The 15882-nt window shown below is 58.0% G+C and overlaps 6 protein-coding genes across 6 annotated transcripts; 3 read left to right on the top strand and 3 right to left on the bottom strand.

Moving 5' to 3' along the window:
* Positions 1-23: 23 nt before the first annotated feature.
* CcaverHIS019_0500340 (uncharacterized protein) lies at positions 24-1281 on the bottom strand (the record flags this gene model as incomplete). The annotated part of the gene is made up of 2 exons (XM_060601149.1): positions 24-1049; positions 1105-1281. 2 exons carry the CDS (start codon positions 1279-1281, stop codon positions 24-26), a joined length of 1203 nt encoding a protein of 400 aa, XP_060457671.1.
* A 630-nt stretch (positions 1282-1911) lies between these two features.
* CcaverHIS019_0500330 (uncharacterized protein) lies at positions 1912-3317 on the bottom strand (the record flags this gene model as incomplete). Its single annotated transcript, XM_060601148.1, has 4 exons — positions 1912-2654; positions 2687-2795; positions 2832-3132; positions 3187-3317. 4 exons carry the CDS (start codon positions 3315-3317, stop codon positions 1912-1914), a joined length of 1284 nt encoding a protein of 427 aa, XP_060457670.1.
* A 2609-nt stretch (positions 3318-5926) lies between these two features.
* On the top strand, positions 5927-7565 carry CcaverHIS019_0500320 (uncharacterized protein; the record flags this gene model as incomplete). The annotated part of the gene is made up of 2 exons (XM_060601147.1): positions 5927-6364; positions 6411-7565. 2 exons carry the CDS (start codon positions 5927-5929, stop codon positions 7563-7565), a joined length of 1593 nt encoding a protein of 530 aa, XP_060457669.1.
* Positions 7566-7834: 269 nt separating this feature from the next.
* Positions 7835-9731, bottom strand: CcaverHIS019_0500310 (uncharacterized protein; the record flags this gene model as incomplete). The annotated part of the gene is made up of 3 exons (XM_060601146.1): positions 7835-9090; positions 9123-9453; positions 9495-9731. 3 exons carry the CDS (start codon positions 9729-9731, stop codon positions 7835-7837), a joined length of 1824 nt encoding a protein of 607 aa, XP_060457668.1.
* A 551-nt stretch (positions 9732-10282) lies between these two features.
* On the top strand, positions 10283-11264 carry CcaverHIS019_0500300 (uncharacterized protein; the record flags this gene model as incomplete). Its single annotated transcript, XM_060601144.1, has 2 exons — positions 10283-10515; positions 10604-11264. The coding sequence occupies 2 exons, from the start codon at positions 10283-10285 to the stop codon at positions 11262-11264; spliced, it is 894 nt and encodes a 297-aa protein (XP_060457667.1).
* Positions 11265-11769: 505 nt separating this feature from the next.
* Positions 11770-13800, top strand: CcaverHIS019_0500290 (uncharacterized protein; the record flags this gene model as incomplete). Its single annotated transcript, XM_060601143.1, has 6 exons — positions 11770-11797; positions 11830-11915; positions 11972-12192; positions 12230-12895; positions 12937-13150; positions 13183-13800. 6 exons carry the CDS (start codon positions 11770-11772, stop codon positions 13798-13800), a joined length of 1833 nt encoding a protein of 610 aa, XP_060457666.1.
* Between the last annotated feature and the right edge of the window lie 2082 nt (positions 13801-15882).

Genomic DNA, 15882 nt, shown 5'->3' with positions numbered 1-15882 from the left:
CATTCCCCAACCTCGACCAAACTCTATGACGACGGTGTCGAGTTGGCGGCCTGCTCCATCTCCAGCGCGACAGCCTTGAGGCCCTGGATGAGATCGGCTTGCAGGTCCTCAAACGACTCGAGACCCACGCTGACGCGCAGTACACGCGGATCGATTTCGTCGTCGGTGATGCGCCGCCACTCGATCATGCTCTCGGCTCCACCGAGCGAGGTGCAGTGGTGGAACAGCTGGAGCTTGGATGGGAGTATCCGTGCAGCTCTCTCGCTGGTCAGGTACAGGGTGAACAGGGGACCAAAGCCGTTGGGCATCTGCTCGCGGACCCAAGGCTCAGTCTGGAGAGACGCGTGGGCAATAGACAGGACGCCAGGTAGGTCAGCCTTGGAGTTGTCGAGCCACTTGACGAGGCGGGTCGCGGTCTCGCTCTGGCGCTTGACGCGGATTTCGACGGTGCGGAGGGAGCGTAGGCAGAGCCAGCCTTCAAAGTTGCCCATGCAGTTGCCCATGATGTGGCGGTCGCGCCTGAGGCGAGGGTACCAGTCGTCATGCTTGGGGTGGACAGTCAGGACGCCGCAAAGAAGGTCGTTGTGACCGCCAAAGTACTTGCTGCCCGAGTGAAGGATAATATCCGCACCGAGGTCGAAGGGGGCGAGAAGAGGAGGAGGGGCGAGAGTTGGGTCCACACACAAGATGGCGCCAACCTTCTTAGCCTTGTTCGAGTAGTGGACAATGTCGCGCGCCTCACCGGACGGGTTGAGCGGGGTCTCGAGGAGGATCACGTCGCCCTCTCCGATCTCGTCGCTGTCAAGGTCCACCTTCTCCAGGCCATACACCCGGCCCAAGAGACCCACGACCCCGTGGCACCCGCTGAATCCAGCACGCATAGCGATGCGCTTGGGGCGCAGGTGCACAAGCATGGAAAAGAGAGCCGCCAACCCCGTAGGGTAGGTGACAGACTTGCCGCCCAGCAGCGCGGCAAGCACCGCCTCGAGACGGTTCGTGTTGGGGGCGGTCTCACGCGAGTAGGTGTGAGAGTCGCGGTGACCGAGGGGCTATGGTCAGCTGTGAAAAGGCTCACATCGCCTACCAGACCTCGGTGTTACTCACGTCGTATTCTCCCCAGAAGACGATGTCGTCCGGGTTGTCATGGTACCGGTAGGTCGTTGACAGGTGAATGGCCGGGGCAATGGCCTTGTGCTGCTGAATGCCGTCATCACCGTGGATGGCACGGGTCGCCGGAGAGCAGTTGGCGAGCGACTCGGGGGTGTTCTGGGTCGGCGACATTGTGCGTGCAAGGGGTGTCTTTTGTTAAGAGAGTGTGTGGTAGAGTGGTAGACAACCCGTCACCATAACTGTCGCTTTTGAGCTGGGTTTTGATGTCTGTGCTCACGGTTGTCCATCCTGGACGACGCATGCTGTTTCTCCGTCCGCCCGGCCGTTGGATCTAGGATTCTAGTGGACAAAGCGGTGAAGGCGATGTAAGATGGCTTTGCGTTACTGGAGCCGAACGTTGAAGAGGAGCGAAGAGTGCGAAGAGTCCAAAAGTGAATGAATCAGGAATCAAAGTAGAAATTCGAAATGTCATCACTGATCACTGATCAGCGTGGATCAACCAGATCAGCGGAATGTTTGTGCAAAGTTCTGGAATGGCAATGTGGCCAATTTCTACCCCGCAGCTACCCCACAACCTCCACAATCCTCTTCCAACTACTAATACACATTCAGTAAATGATCATTCGCACCACGCTCAACCTCGCTCCTGCAACGACCTCATGGACATTATGGCACCGTGCGGTGCGCAGTACACCTCCAATCAAGATGCATTCCGAACACTAGACTCTGTGCCAATTTGCTGGCCCACGGAGTCATAGTGCCTGTTCACTTTAAACACACAAGCTCTTCAGAGTCCATCAACTATACCGACTTGGGCCGCTCAGGCCCCTTGACCGGAACCTTGTCCCGACTGAGCTGCTTGAAAAAGTCTTTCTTGGCGTCGCCCTTGAGGTTGAGGTGCTCGGCGACTTCAAGGGCAGGAGTCTGCGCCAGCCACTGCTCGAGTGAAAAGTCCTCAAACGTGGGCGCACGGAACATTTCGAGGAATTCCAGGTCGCCCTTGCCAATATTCTCGACATAGTGCGCATTGTTGCGGGGAAAGATTCCGACGTCGCCAGCCTGGTAGTTGAACGTGCGCGCATTACCGGCAGCGGCAAAGATTGTCACGCGGCACTGACCACGCAACACAAAGAACCACTCGTCTGCATTGGGGTGCCAGTGCATCTCGCGCAGACCGCCCTCGTAGACAATCACGTGTGCGGCAGCCGTGCTCTTGGAGATGGGAAAGTTGCGCGTGTCCGTGACGCGAACTTGACCGCCCGGGAACTTGAACGGTTTCTGCTTGAGCATCCGGTGAGTGAACATGTGCTTGCTTGGAACGACCGACTTGCGCGCATCCGACAAGCTCCCAGGATCAGAACCCTGGAAAATGTACTTTTCCCGCTGAGAAAGGGTCGAGAACACCTCCTCGGACACGCGGAAGTTGTGAGCGAGAATGTGCTTGGGAGTCTTTGCCATGTAGTCGGTCAGGAGGAACGTATCGTCCTCGGAAAAGTTGCCGCTGTCAAAGATGAGCAGGAACTCTACTCCCTGCTCGCCCAAGCCTGTTGTCAGCTCCAACCCCAGATTAACACACCTTGGATGCCATGCGGGAACCCGGGTGGGAAGTACCAGAGGTCGCCCTCACCGACGTCGTCAATGAAGCTCCCACCCTCCGTGTCGAGCACAGTGATACGGCACTCGCCCTGTTGTCAATTTGGACGAGATCCCGAACAGCTCACGGCAATGATGTACGCCCACTCGCTCTCGTTGTGCCAGTGCAGTTCGCGATAGACGCCCTTGCCAAGGCGCATGTTGACGCCGGCCAGCTCCTTGGATGTTGGCAGCTCGCGGACGGTCGTCTCGCGCGCCCACCCGCCCTCCTCAAGGCGGATGTGCGAGTCTGTGAATGTCCACTTCATGTTGGCCATCTTGCCGTGGTCTGTGAGGGGCGGCCGCACCGAGTCGCGCGCTTGCTTCGCACGCTCGGGATTCTGTGGGCCGAGGATGTCGTTACCGAGCTTGCCACGGCGCGGCACGGGGCTGGTGTTGGCTATGACAGCGGGGAACCGTCTGGGGTGGCCAAGGTGGACTTACACATCGTCGTCGTCGTCATTCAGACTGGTCGCTTCCAGCGAGCGGTTTAGGAGAGCCGTCGCTGCCTCCGTCGCTGCGCGCAGGTCGTCGAGGACGGACCGCTGCGATTCGACCGAGGGGAGGCGCATCATGATGGAAAGAGGTTAGATGGGCAACTGGTGCTGATGGGCAACTGGGTGCTGTTAGCAAGACACCGTCTCACATGAACATGATGGCTGTTGCTGCGCCCCAGCAACTAGTCGCTCACATGACGTCAAGGAAGCCACTATTGCCATGTGTCGCTCATCTCCGGACTAGGCGGCGGCGGACATCACGTCAGGCTCATTCATCGACTGCTGTACATTTGGTGAGTGGTCAGCTTGGATTAACATGAGAGAGATTGGATGGAGGATAGCTGTTGTTGGGATGTAGCAAAGACGGATGCTAGCAATAGTAATGATATGGTCTAGTGGGTTAAACTCGCACCACGTGTGGTGGCGCGCTGGCGAGCTTGCCTTGGTTGGATATTGGATCCTATCCATTCCGCTCATAAGGCGCAGCTCGGTGCGGAAGGAGGAGCACTCTCGCGATCTCCCAGGTGGCAGCCAGTGGTGCATGCATACTGATCCCATCAGCCCGAGCGAAACAGTATAGTTCGTGTGGTCTGCCCCCAGAAGTATGTAGGATGTATAAACGAGCGAACCGAACTCAAAATGAGGCGGAAGCGTACGGGCCGCTTCGCTAGCCTCCGCACCAGGCCCATGCACCGAGAACAGCTGATAGTTAGGATACGCGCCCAGTGCTCTCGTTGCCGCACGTTACTCATCAACGGTATGATGTGTTCGACACCGTTCCGCATCTCTGCAGTCATCCAAGCATCCAAGACATCCTCGGGAGAACCACTTAGATGGGTCAGAGCACCCGCAGCAGCTTTCCACATCGTGCCTTGGTAAGGCGTCGTATGTGCCTTACAGAGGTTAGTGACATGGGGGACACATTCATCTGGAAGAGTGGGGGGATGCCATCACACATTGATGGATCGTCAAAGTCGCCAAAGTGGGTCGTGGGCATGGAGGCGAGCGAGCGTTGAGACCTGGTTCTGGTTGGCCTTCCGGATGTCGCCACCTCACATCGGCTCCAGCGGAACGGATCCAGGTCGCGTTTACTGATCAACCGACACGCGCGAGACTAGCTTTCATACCGTATAGCCAATATGCAGTGAGAAATGCACCCGTGCCAAGCCATGACCAGAGCTGTATCCGAGCACCGACCTATCACCGGTGAAGTGGCCATATCACATACCGCCGCGTAACTCGCCACAGCTCAAGGTTTTGCCATGGCCCGACCACATCGGGATAGCCGATTTGGGCACGGGTCTGGGAATGGACATGGATACTGGCCACGAGTGGGCGTGCGCCGGATCTTGCTGGTGCGGCAGGGTAGAATGACGGGTGGTCGTGCAGTGTGCTCAGCTGACTCGGAAATGGTTGAGCATGTGAGCGGGTGCGAGCCTGGGCCGTCACCAGTCTGGAGATCATTTCGTCCTGATCGACCAAGCGGAGATGGTTATTCATCACCGACACAGTGGCAGGTGACCGCTGTACTCACCACATTCCCGTCTCATCTCTCCAACCTTCTGGAAAATTAGTCTAGCGGGTCTTCGGGGCCGTTCATCTTGTCCACTGCGTTCATTGGGTATGCATGGGTGGAGGTGGCGTCAACAACGTGCGATAAAGTGAGAATGATAGAGGGGTTAAGGTGGCGATTGGAGATGGCGGCATGAACCGCTCTGTGGAGTCCCCAGTCTGTGCGTTGGATAGAGTGATTGTGATTGTTGGGTCTGTGGGTCTTAAACCGGCGATTGTTCTCGGCTCTTTCAATATCCTTTTCTTCACATGGCTAGCACATGCCGCAAACTGTAATGTACCCCTTGGCCCTTGGGTAGCTTTTGTCTCTCTGCTCTTGTGCCCCCTTTTGTTGATCATCAGTTGTTGCTCGACCCCGTTAAACTCCTAACAAGGTAACAGGTATCTGCTCCCCTCCACTAATGGACGCCAATCACACAGCCAGCAATTTTGTTCTGACAGGTCTTGGCAGGAACCATCGGACCGCCACTGACCAAGACCTGGACTTCTGGCGTGATCTCGTGACCGCACCTGGGCCGCAAGATTGACGTGATGGGCCACCATGGGACTTGCGACAACACCGGTTATTCCTTGGACTTGGTTGGTTACTGATTGGTTACTGAGCCGAACTAAGCAATCGGCCCCGCATTCTCTTTCTCTCATGGCGGGCCGCACATGGGCCAGGCCCCGCAGATGAGAATTGTAAACCTGGTGGTACGGCTGGTCAGTGACCGGGGGCTGGGTATACCACACATCTGCCCCAGGTGCCACTTCACTTCAACTGGCCCTCAAGTCGATCAACGAGCACAATCAAGACCTGTGCAGATACGCCTCCAGGGGAACCCCCGCCTCTAATCGGCGTGATTCGGGCGGGTGCCCCTCCTGAACCAGATCCCCCAGCCAGTGGCGCCAGGGGCCCATCTGCCTGGAATGCAAGTGTAACCGAAACGCGCCTCCTCCGCTTACTGGCGCACTGCGACTCGAAGCTCGGGTGTCTGGCGCTCCACCATTGATTTTCTTAGGGAAGTGGGGGCAGTGGGGGTACCACAGCTGCCTCCAGTCTGGTCGAAAGATACTAAAAGGGCAGGCGTGGACTAGTTCTTGATTCACACATCCTCTCCCCATCACAAGCAGACATGGCTTCTCACTACGACCACGACACCGAGAAGGGATATGACGAGAAGGTCGAAGTCACACACGTCCCGCTCGGCAGGCGGCGCTCGAGTGTGGTCGAGGACTTTCAGCGGTCAGTGAGCCGTAAGGACACCGACCAGGTGGTGCAAGACGACCTCCACCGCCAGTGGCTCGATGTCGACGAAGGCCTCGACCTCAAGCAAGTTGCCCGCATCAACCGCAAGATTGACTGGCGCCTCCTTCCCATTCTCGGCGCCATGTACACCATCTCGCAGATTGACCGTGGCAACCTCGGTCTCGCCCGTTCCGCCAACAACGGAATAATGAACGTCGAGCTCGGACTTACGACTAAAGGTCCCGACGGCAAGCCGATGCCCAACAACCGCTACTCGATCATCACTCTCGCCTTCTTCGTCCCTTACCTCGTCCTTGAGGTTCCTGTGAGTTACCTCTCCATGCGAATGAGCAGCATCTGACGCGCCACAGTCTCAGATTGGTCTTCGCAAGTTTGGTGCCAAGATTTGGCTCGGTACCGCCGTCCTCTTGTGGGGTGTCGTCATGGTTGGCATGGGTCTCGCGCCCAACTGGCAAACGCTCGCCGGTCTCCGTGCTCTCCTCGGTGCCTTTGAGGCCGTCTTGTTCCCCGGTGCCACCTACCTCATCGCTTGCTGGTACCCACGCAAGCAGATGGCCTCGCGCAACGCCTGGTTCTACATTACTTCGATTATGATTGCGGGTCTCTCCTCGGCACTCGCCTACGGCCTCTCGCAAATGAACGGCATCGCAGGACGGAGTGGCTGGCGCTGGATCTTCATCGTCGAGGGTTGCGTCACCATTGTCATTGGTCTCCTCGGTTATCTTCTCATCGTCGACTTCCCCGACCGCGCAACTTTCTTGACTGAGGAAGAGCGCGCGATTGTCCTCCTCCGCATCGAGCGTGACCGCGCCGACTCGTCCGTCGACCCCATGACCTGGTCCAAGTTTGTCGAGTACATGCTCACGCCCAAGCTGTGGCTGTTCTCGTACTTTTTCTGCTCTTCGGCCGTCGGTGTCTACGCTCTCGCCTTCTTCCTTCCAGGTATTCTCCAGTCGATGGGCTTTAGCAACATCCAGGCTCAGCTCCTCTTCGCCCCACCTTACGTCTGGGTCTTCTTCCCCGCCATGATCGGTGCCTACACCTCCGACCACCTTGCTGGTCCGACCCGCATGGTTCGTGGACCTGTTGTCGCCTTCCACGCCCTTTGCGTTGTCGTTGGCATCACCATGTTCTCCCAGCTGCCTTCCGGCATGATCGCAGCCCGCTACACTGGCGTCTTCCTCACCTGCGGTGGTTGCAACGCCAACATTGCCATGATCATCTCGTGGTGCCAGACTTCGATTCGTTCCCAGTCCAAGCGTGGCTTTGCCTCGGCCCTTGTTGTCGCTGGCGGTGCGCTTTCCGGTATCATCGTTGCCGTCGCCTTCAAGGACAACGAGCGCGAGCGCGGCTACCCTACCGGCATCTTCCTCTCCGTTGGCATGAACGCCCTCGTCGTCATCGGTGCCCCCAGCCTGTCGTTGTGGATGCTCTGGAAGAACCGCAAGGCCGACCGCGGCGATGCCGTCATCGAGAACGATGTTAACTTCCACTACCAGCCTTAAAAGCACCAGCTTGGTTGGTTTGCGAGTATTTCTTAGAGCACGGAATCGGACAGTATTAGGGCATCGGTCGTATCGGCATATCACAGTTTATTAAGCGTGTGGTTGTAAATAAATGCATGGGGATACGTTTCTTGAATGTTTTGACTCTGCACGGGCATTCCATGACCACCGCTTCCCGATAAGCATGTTAACGCGTGTCCCTGCGTATTTTTTCCATGCCTCATCCCCTGTACAACCCTTTCGCGCCATGTCTCGGACCTTAGTCCCTACTACCACTTGCCCTCGCGCTGCGCAATGACCTGCAGCGCAATCCGCCGCGAAAACCAGCGCGACATCATAAAGTTGCCGACTGTAAAGAAGACCCGCGGTAGTCCAGCATCTCGCGCAACACCGTTGACCTCCAACTCTCGGTCGAGTCCCCAAACCTTGCCAAGCTTTTCAACGGCATCGGGCCCGAGCGTCTCGCGCACTGTATCGGGGAACCCGGTGTAGCCAGTCGCAAAGATGACGAGGTCAAAATGCTGCGTGTCGCCGTCGGTGAAGGAGACACTTCCGTCGGCGTTGAAGGAGGTGATTTCGCCGCCCTTGACCTTGATCTGGCCCTTGGCAATCATGTCTGACCCCGAGCCCTCACCTGCGGTGAAGTAGTATCCACCGGCACGCTCATAGGCGAGGAACAGCCACCCCGAGCCGTCTGGGCCGGGGTACGTCTTGAATCCGGCTGCCTTGAGGCCGTCGAGGATCTCCTTGTCCTCGACTGCGAGATGCTTGACAATACGCTGGTGGAACAGCTTGCCAACCTGCTTGGGGAAAGAGTCGGCGATCCGGTCCGCCGTCTCCACCGACATGTTCTCGAGACCGTCCTCGGTGAACAGTCCCGAATCCAGGAGGGGGAGGCCCTTTTCAATGCTCATGATAAACGTCGGCGAGCGCTGGAGCATCGTCGTGTCGACGCCATTGTTGACGAGATCAACGCTGATATCGTGACCCGAAGTACACGCACCAACGACGAGTGCACGTTTCCCTTGCCAGTCCTTGCCGCCCTTGTGTTGCGACGAGTGCACGATCGTGCCCGGCCACTCTCCCTGTCCAGGGAACGCCGGTGGCATCTTGGCCTTACCACCGCCAAGTCCAGTCGCCATGATCACATGGCTGGCCTTGACGTTGCGTGGCACGACCTGACCGTTGACATCGCGCAGGATGGTGAGTTCCCACTGCTGCGTGCTGGGGTTGAACTTTGTCTTGGTCGGGTCTACTGTGCTACGCAGCCAGATGTTGACCTCCTGCGCCTCGGCGTATGCTTCGAGCCAGTTGGCCAGCTTGCCAGCCTGCATCCAGACCGGCCAAGTAGGCGGATACTCCATGAGCGGCATGTGGTCCGTCCACACCGGGTCGTGCAGTGAAAGACTGGCGTACCGCTTCCGCCAGTTATCGCCGACCCGCTCAAACTTGTCCACGACGAGCGACGTCACTCCAAACGAGCGCAGCACCGCGGCACACGCGAGGCCATTGTGTCCACCACCAACTGTAATTAGCGCCTTCTCACGTCCGACGCACTGATGACAACCTCCGGGTCCTTGTCCTTGAAATCGGCCTCACGAGCACGACGAGCGTCGTGCGGCTCGTGGTCGTTATGTCTCCCGCGCGGCCGATTGCGCCCAGCCTTCTGAGGGTATCCGTGGACTTCCTCCAGCAGCGTGTAGATCGTGTAGGCGCGCCACACATCCGCTGCGTACACGAGCCGTGCGATGCCTGAACACTTCCCAAGCGAGGTGTCAAAGGTGAAGTGCAGGCGGATCCACGTGACGTCGGGGAAAGGGCTTTCCAACACAGGGGGCGTCTCGGTGGACAGAGCAAAGGCCGTCGCCTTGTTCTTTGCGAGCGTGTCCTGGTGTCAGTAGATCGGCGTGAGGTGGGAACCAAGCTTACCTTGGCAACCTCTGACACGGACGCAGCGTCGATGGTCCGGAAGTCGCGCGTGAACGCCAGTACATCGCGCCAGTACCCCTCGGGAATGAACAGGCCCGCGAAAGCCTCTGCGTCGCCATTCAGAGCCGTGGCGAGCTGGCCGAGGAAGACCTCGGCGGTGCCCCGCACATCGACGTCAGCGGGGGCGGGGTACACGTCATGCGTCGGAAGCGATGCAGCCTTGACTTCGGTGACCATGGTGAGCGTGGTCGGGTGGTGAAAAGCCTCTCTTCCGTATGAGTCGTTTATGTACTACACGCACCCGGCCCGGACATGAAGCATAACGGGTACTCATCCGATCTTGGCGGACACCTTCCGGTGCCAGTGTCAGGTCCGGCAACGTCAGGTGATTGATAATGGCGGCGTTGTCCCGCCAACCGCGTGTCGTTAACGGTGTTCATCCATTAGCTCCTGCTGCAACTCCCGGGTCGGAGGTGCGTGTAGTCGGCTACGAATGCCAAGAAGCCACCATCCCGATTCTTGGTACTTGTCAGTGACGTTTGGGCCACGGACAAGTTGTTTTATCTTCACTTATCAGTCCTGACGATGCTGTGCATCAGCAGCATCCTTGGAGGTGTCGTGGTGGAAGCACCCATCTCACCCGGTGATCATGTCCGTGGTCAGAATCGGTGACCACCGTGACGTCGGCAACTCCGAAAACGCCATCACTCCATCAGTCAGCTTCCAACACACTAGATCTCATTCATCATCTCACACTCTCACACTCTCCCACACAGTTCTCAATCAAAATGGCCCCCACCGTCGCTCTCCTCGGCGCTACTGGCGACCTCGGCGGCAACATCCTTGCCGCTCTCGTGAAGCGCGCCCAGACGGGCGAGCTCAACATTGTCGTCCTCCACCGCCAGGGTAGCAACATCGCCAAGCTCAACCTTCCCAGCAGCGTTAGCACGCGCGCGCTCGATGCCGACAACGCGAGCGTGGACGAGGTGCGCAAGGCACTGGTCGGTGTCGACGTGCTCATGTGAGTTTGGTCGTAGGTCGCCCCAACATAACTATAGCGTTCAGCTTGGAGGGGCAGTCCCACATCTCGGACGCATCGCTAACGCCAGCTCGGCCGCCAAGCAGACGCCTGACGGCGGCAAGCGTTTCGTCGAGACCCTCGCAACTCTCGCCAAGGAGCCGGGCTCAATCAAGGTCTACATTCCCTCGTACTTCACCGCCAACTGGGCCAAGGACGAGCGCGAGAACCCCGCCAACGTCTATCTGCACGGCAAGTGCATGCTTCTGGACCGCACCATCGCTGCCGGCGTGCCCACAACGTACATTGCGAACGGACTGTTCGAGTGGGCGTTCCTGGACCGCGGCTTCTTCGGTGTCGACCCCAAGGCCAACGAGCTGCAGCTTTACGGCGACGCCCTCAACGCAAAGTTCAGCTATCTCTCGCTCCCGTTCCTCGGCGAGTCTCTCGCCCAGCTGCTCCTCGACCCTACGTTTGGACCCGGGCAGAACTACACTTTCTCCGAGGCCGAGTTCACGGGCCACGAGCTCGTCGAGGCGTTCAACAAGGTCCACGGCACGGAGCCCAAGATCACCCAGTTCACCGACGCCGATGTGCAGAAGCTCCGCGACATGAGCCCGGCTGCTGGGCTGGGTGCGTCGTGGCGCATGCACTGGGGTAACGGCAACTGGAAGGCGGTGAACCTCTACGAGCCCAAGGGTGTGACCAAGCGCTCACTCGAGCAGGCGGTCCGCGAGTCAGCCCAGAAGTAGGCGAGGAGCCCGTTGTAGTATAGATGCGGAATATGACCTGGAGATTGTGGACTTGGCTTAACGTAGGCAGGCGAGATATGCATGCGTGGCGTGTAACAACATTTGTTCGGATCGATAAGTTCGCCTGGCTCGGAGAACAATGAATGTCAGGGTGAGAACAGCCAGACTCGGCATCGAGTGGGCATTTGTACACGGTTGGGTTAAGCGACTGCATGCGACCATTTGACCTCGGACAACGTAACCAGGGCTCATGTCTGTGCTAATCGCGTCAAGCGTGGCTTTGGTTTCAAGTCGCATGCAAGCGCACCGCACGTAAGTCGGGTAGCCGTAGATTACCGGGCGGGTTAGAGCCACTGGGCCCCAGACCCAGACGGCGGACGCCGATGCTCACATCAGCAGAACGGTCCCGCGACGCTGCGGTGGGCATGGAAGCTATACCTACATAACGGCACACTCTCAACTTTCCACTCACTCAGCTCTTCACAACCAGCTAGAAACAGACGCAATGTCCGCCAAGCTGTCGATCCAGGAGTGTAGGTGGTTAGGATGCTGGAGCTGACGGCAGACGACAAGCTGCTCACGCAGCCGGGCAGCCCATACGAGATGCTCGAGGAGGTCGTCGAGGGCCGCAAGCTCCTCGTGTGGAAGCATGTGCGTCTTACAATTCTCAGAACTCTTCAGTTGAAAGCTCGTCCAACTGACCTCAGACGCCACGCACCTTCCGCGACCTCATCATGGACAAGTTCCAGAAGTGGACGCCGCGCGAGGCAATCTCAGACCCGGTACCAGAACCGTCTGACTTCTACGCCCGGCGCCACACGTCTTACGGCGAGATGTACGGCCTTTCCCTTCAGATGGGCGCCTGGCTGCGTGAGCAGGGTGTGAAGCAGGGTGAGCGTGTCGGACTGGGCGGCCTGAACTCGATGGGGTACGTTCCCACACCTTATGAGGTGACTAACGGACAGGTTCATCGTCGCCTTTTGCGGTATTCACCTCATCGGCGCGGTACCCGTGATGCTGAACGCGACACTCACGGCCGACACTCAGCTGCACTGTCTGGGCCTCACCAAGCCCAAGCTCACGCTTGTGGACCAACACTCGGGTATGATTATCGGGCCCATCGCTGCGGAGCTCAAGGCGCGAGGTGTTGGCCCAACCTACTGCTACGACAAGATCGGTCACCTCCCGGCCAAGGTGCAGGCCGGACTCATCGAGATGGCACCGGTCGCGAGCCCCAACACCGTCCTGTCCGTTCAAACTGGCCAGGGGCTGGGTAACTTGGGTCCCGACAGCGACGCCGTTATCTTCTTCACGTCCGGCACGACGAGCAAGCCCAAGGGCGTGATCTGCACCCAACGCCAGTGCCTCCACCACGTCGTTGCCAGTAGTATCCCCGCCGCTCGTGCGGTCATGCGAGGTGGCGGTACACTTGAAGACGCGTTCGCCGTTCACACGCCCCCACCAGAGCCGGGGGTTATGCTCATCGCCGTCCCTCTGTTCCACGTCACCGGCTGCCTGGGATGGATGATGCGCGCGTGGTTCTTGGGCTTCAAGATTGTGTTCATGCGGCGTTGGAACGTCGACGATGCAGTGACGCTCTGCATCGACGAGAAGATCAATCTCATCGGCGGGTGAGTCGTCGTGTTTGGAAACGGGCAAGCTAAACTTACAGTGTTCCCGCCATCGCTACGGCCATTATCCAGTCGCCCAAGTTACCCAAGGACCACGTGTTCGACGGACTGACGTACGGCGGCGCGCCACCTCCCCAGCGCCTGGCTAGTGACATTGCCGCGCGCTGGCCAGCCGCCTCAGCCACACACGCGTACGGAATGACAGAGACGAACGGTCTGCAAGTAGCCCTAACCGGTGCCGACTACCACGAGAGGGTGAGCATCAGAATGGCAAGGGCTAACCCCAGCCCGAATCGGTTGGCCTCAGCATTCCCACGTCGGGAATGCGTGTCGTAGACGAGGCAGGCCTTCCCCTTCCCCCAAACACTATGGGTCTGTTACAATGCTCCGGAGCCAACATCATGAAATGCTACGTCGACAACCCAGCCGCAACAGCCGAGGCCCTCACATCAGACGGCTGGCTCAACACGGGCGACGTAGCGCTCATCTGCCCCGAGGGCTTCCTGTACATCCGCGACCGGGCAAAGGACGTTATCATCCGTGGCGGCGAGAATATTGCCAGTGCAGAGGTCGAGAATGAAGTGTTCAAGGACGACCGGATTGCCGAATGCGCCGCTGTTGCTGTTCCTGACGAACGGCTTGGTGAGCTGGTCGGTATAGCAGTCAGCCTCGCCCCAGGCGCAAGCGCTACGCCAGAGAGTGTGCTCGCCACTGCCTACCCGCGCCTCCGCCACCCAGCACGCCCCATTGTGTGTGTGATTTTGGACGCTCTCCCGCGTAACCCGAATGGAAAGATGGTCAAGAATGACATCAAGAAGATTGTGGTGGAAAAGTTTGAGACGGCCAAGCGCGCCAAGGTTGACATTGTTGGCCACAGCACCGACCTCCTCAAGGCCAAGCTATAGACGTGGGGTATATGCTGTAGGATAGACTTTGCTCAGAAGATGAACGCATTCGGTACCGCCAAGGATGCGTGAGTGACGGAGACGCAACACAATCTTAGCTTGCACGCGACGTTTACACAACTACAACGTCCCAGACGCTGCTGGTTGCTTTTGCGAGCATTCATGGGTCGCCAGCCGCCCAATCGGTTCTTATAGGATCAGCCGGAAAGACAAACACAACTTCTGCCCCTATGGTGTAATGGTAACACGTGAGTCTCATAATCTCTAGCCCTCAGTTCGATTCTGAGTGGGGGCACTCATCTTTTGCCTCTGAAGACTTGGTGGCCTTAATGGTGTCGACTGATGCCGCTACATCTCGGTTAACCTTTGCAGTGGACTTGGGTTCTCGAAGTGCTACCTGGGATACGTTCTAGTTCCGTTTTGGAACCCCTCCGGTGCGTGTGTGTGGTGGCCCCAAGCGAACGGAGAGTTTAGACCAAGGAATGGCGGCATTGGCTTGATTTGCAGCTCAACTCCAATCTCTGGTGGGCCCGAAGACCGGTCAATCCCCAACTAGCGCTCCATCAGCTCCTTCCGTCTGTGACATAGACATGGCATCCGACGGTTGTTCCGCCTTCACACCTACCCGGCGCTCCAAGACTGGCGCTCCGTGTAAGCCCATTGATCCGTGTCGATGAAGGTCCGAGGACTCGTGGACACGAGAGTTATGTTCCACTATCCCGTAGTCTCTCCGGATGCTCGGGCTTGGCGTCCATCGGATAGTTCTTCTCTGTCCACAATCCCGGAATGGGTGTCCGGGTGGGTCTAGCGCCGAGGGACCCGATTCGTACCGCCTACTACCGTTACGCGCCACTCGGAAGTACGCGATGAAGAGACATCCCTTTAAAATAGACTCTGAGGTTAGAGCCGAATTGTACTGTTCTGTACTGTACATCCGCAGAGCGGTGTTAGGGCATCATCGTGTCGGAGAAAAGTCGGAATTCGATCCATATCAGCAGCCTGAATTGATGGACTAGAGCGGGGCATCCGCGGCAGACGCCAACCTACCGGGGTATCTAGTGTACCAGCGCGGGTCAAGTGCATACATGAGAATCCAAGGCGCTTCTGGGGATATCGGGTCAGGAGTCGCGACCCACGTGCGGTACATATCTGCATGCCCACTTGGAAAGACGCGGGGTTCAACCTCGCGCATTACATGGAGCATTACCCATCGAAATGGCAAGGCCCCCGGATCAGGCCGCAATAACGTTTTCAGGTCGTGTCCCTAACGGCAGTGCCTTGGCCTTTATCGCCCTATCTCAGGACTGCTTCTGCCGTCAACCTCCAGTCAAGTCAAGCCAAGTGGGCGACTTGGAGCTTAGGATCGCAGGCCTCAAACATTTGACTTGCGGGTCCGTTGCCATGGGCAACCGTGTCCAACGTACCCGTTATGTGGTGCGCTTTTGTTTGTCAAAGGTCGGCATCTTTTTGCTGTTCTCTAGGCCACTGGCCCCCACTCCACCGGAAGCCGGCGGTGTCCCTTGAGTCCCAGTTACGTTAATCACTTATGCCTCTAACACTGGGCCAAAAGCTGGCGCCCACCGTAATGACAATACCGAGACTGTATGAACGGATCTTAGGCCGGCAGCCGAAGTAACCCACGCCGGTTTGCGGACATTAAGCTGTGTAGCTAAGCAATTGGGGATTACGGAGCCGAAAAGGACGCTACAAGACCGGCCGGCCCTCAGTTGTGATCCTAAGCGCTTCGGGTCAGAGTCAGTAAGGCCGTAGGATGATCTGCAAGTCGGCCAGACCATGTAAGGCTGATAGGGTCAAGACCGGCAACATTAACTTCGAGGGTAGAACGGCACAGAAGGCTTTAGGTCCGAGGCCCCGGCATATAATTTTCGAAAGCGTGCCGACATCCATATCATGAATTTCTGACTCCGCAAAGGGAACGATAGAGAAGGACGTCAGAGGCTTGGTGGGAAGATCAGAACGTTAGGAATGCTTGATAGGCTACCAGGCTTCCAGGCAGAGGGGTAATGAAAGCACCCCGTGCCTATGGTGCCCAGGCCCTCGGGACAACTCTCCATGGATGGC

Source organism: Cutaneotrichosporon cavernicola (assembly GCF_030864355.1).
Source record: "Cutaneotrichosporon cavernicola HIS019 DNA, chromosome: 5".
In the NCBI taxonomy this organism is placed as follows: domain Eukaryota; kingdom Fungi; phylum Basidiomycota; class Tremellomycetes; order Trichosporonales; family Trichosporonaceae; genus Cutaneotrichosporon; species Cutaneotrichosporon cavernicola.
The sequence above is the reverse complement of the archived record's forward strand: the minus strand, read 5'-3'. Positions and strand labels throughout refer to the sequence as shown.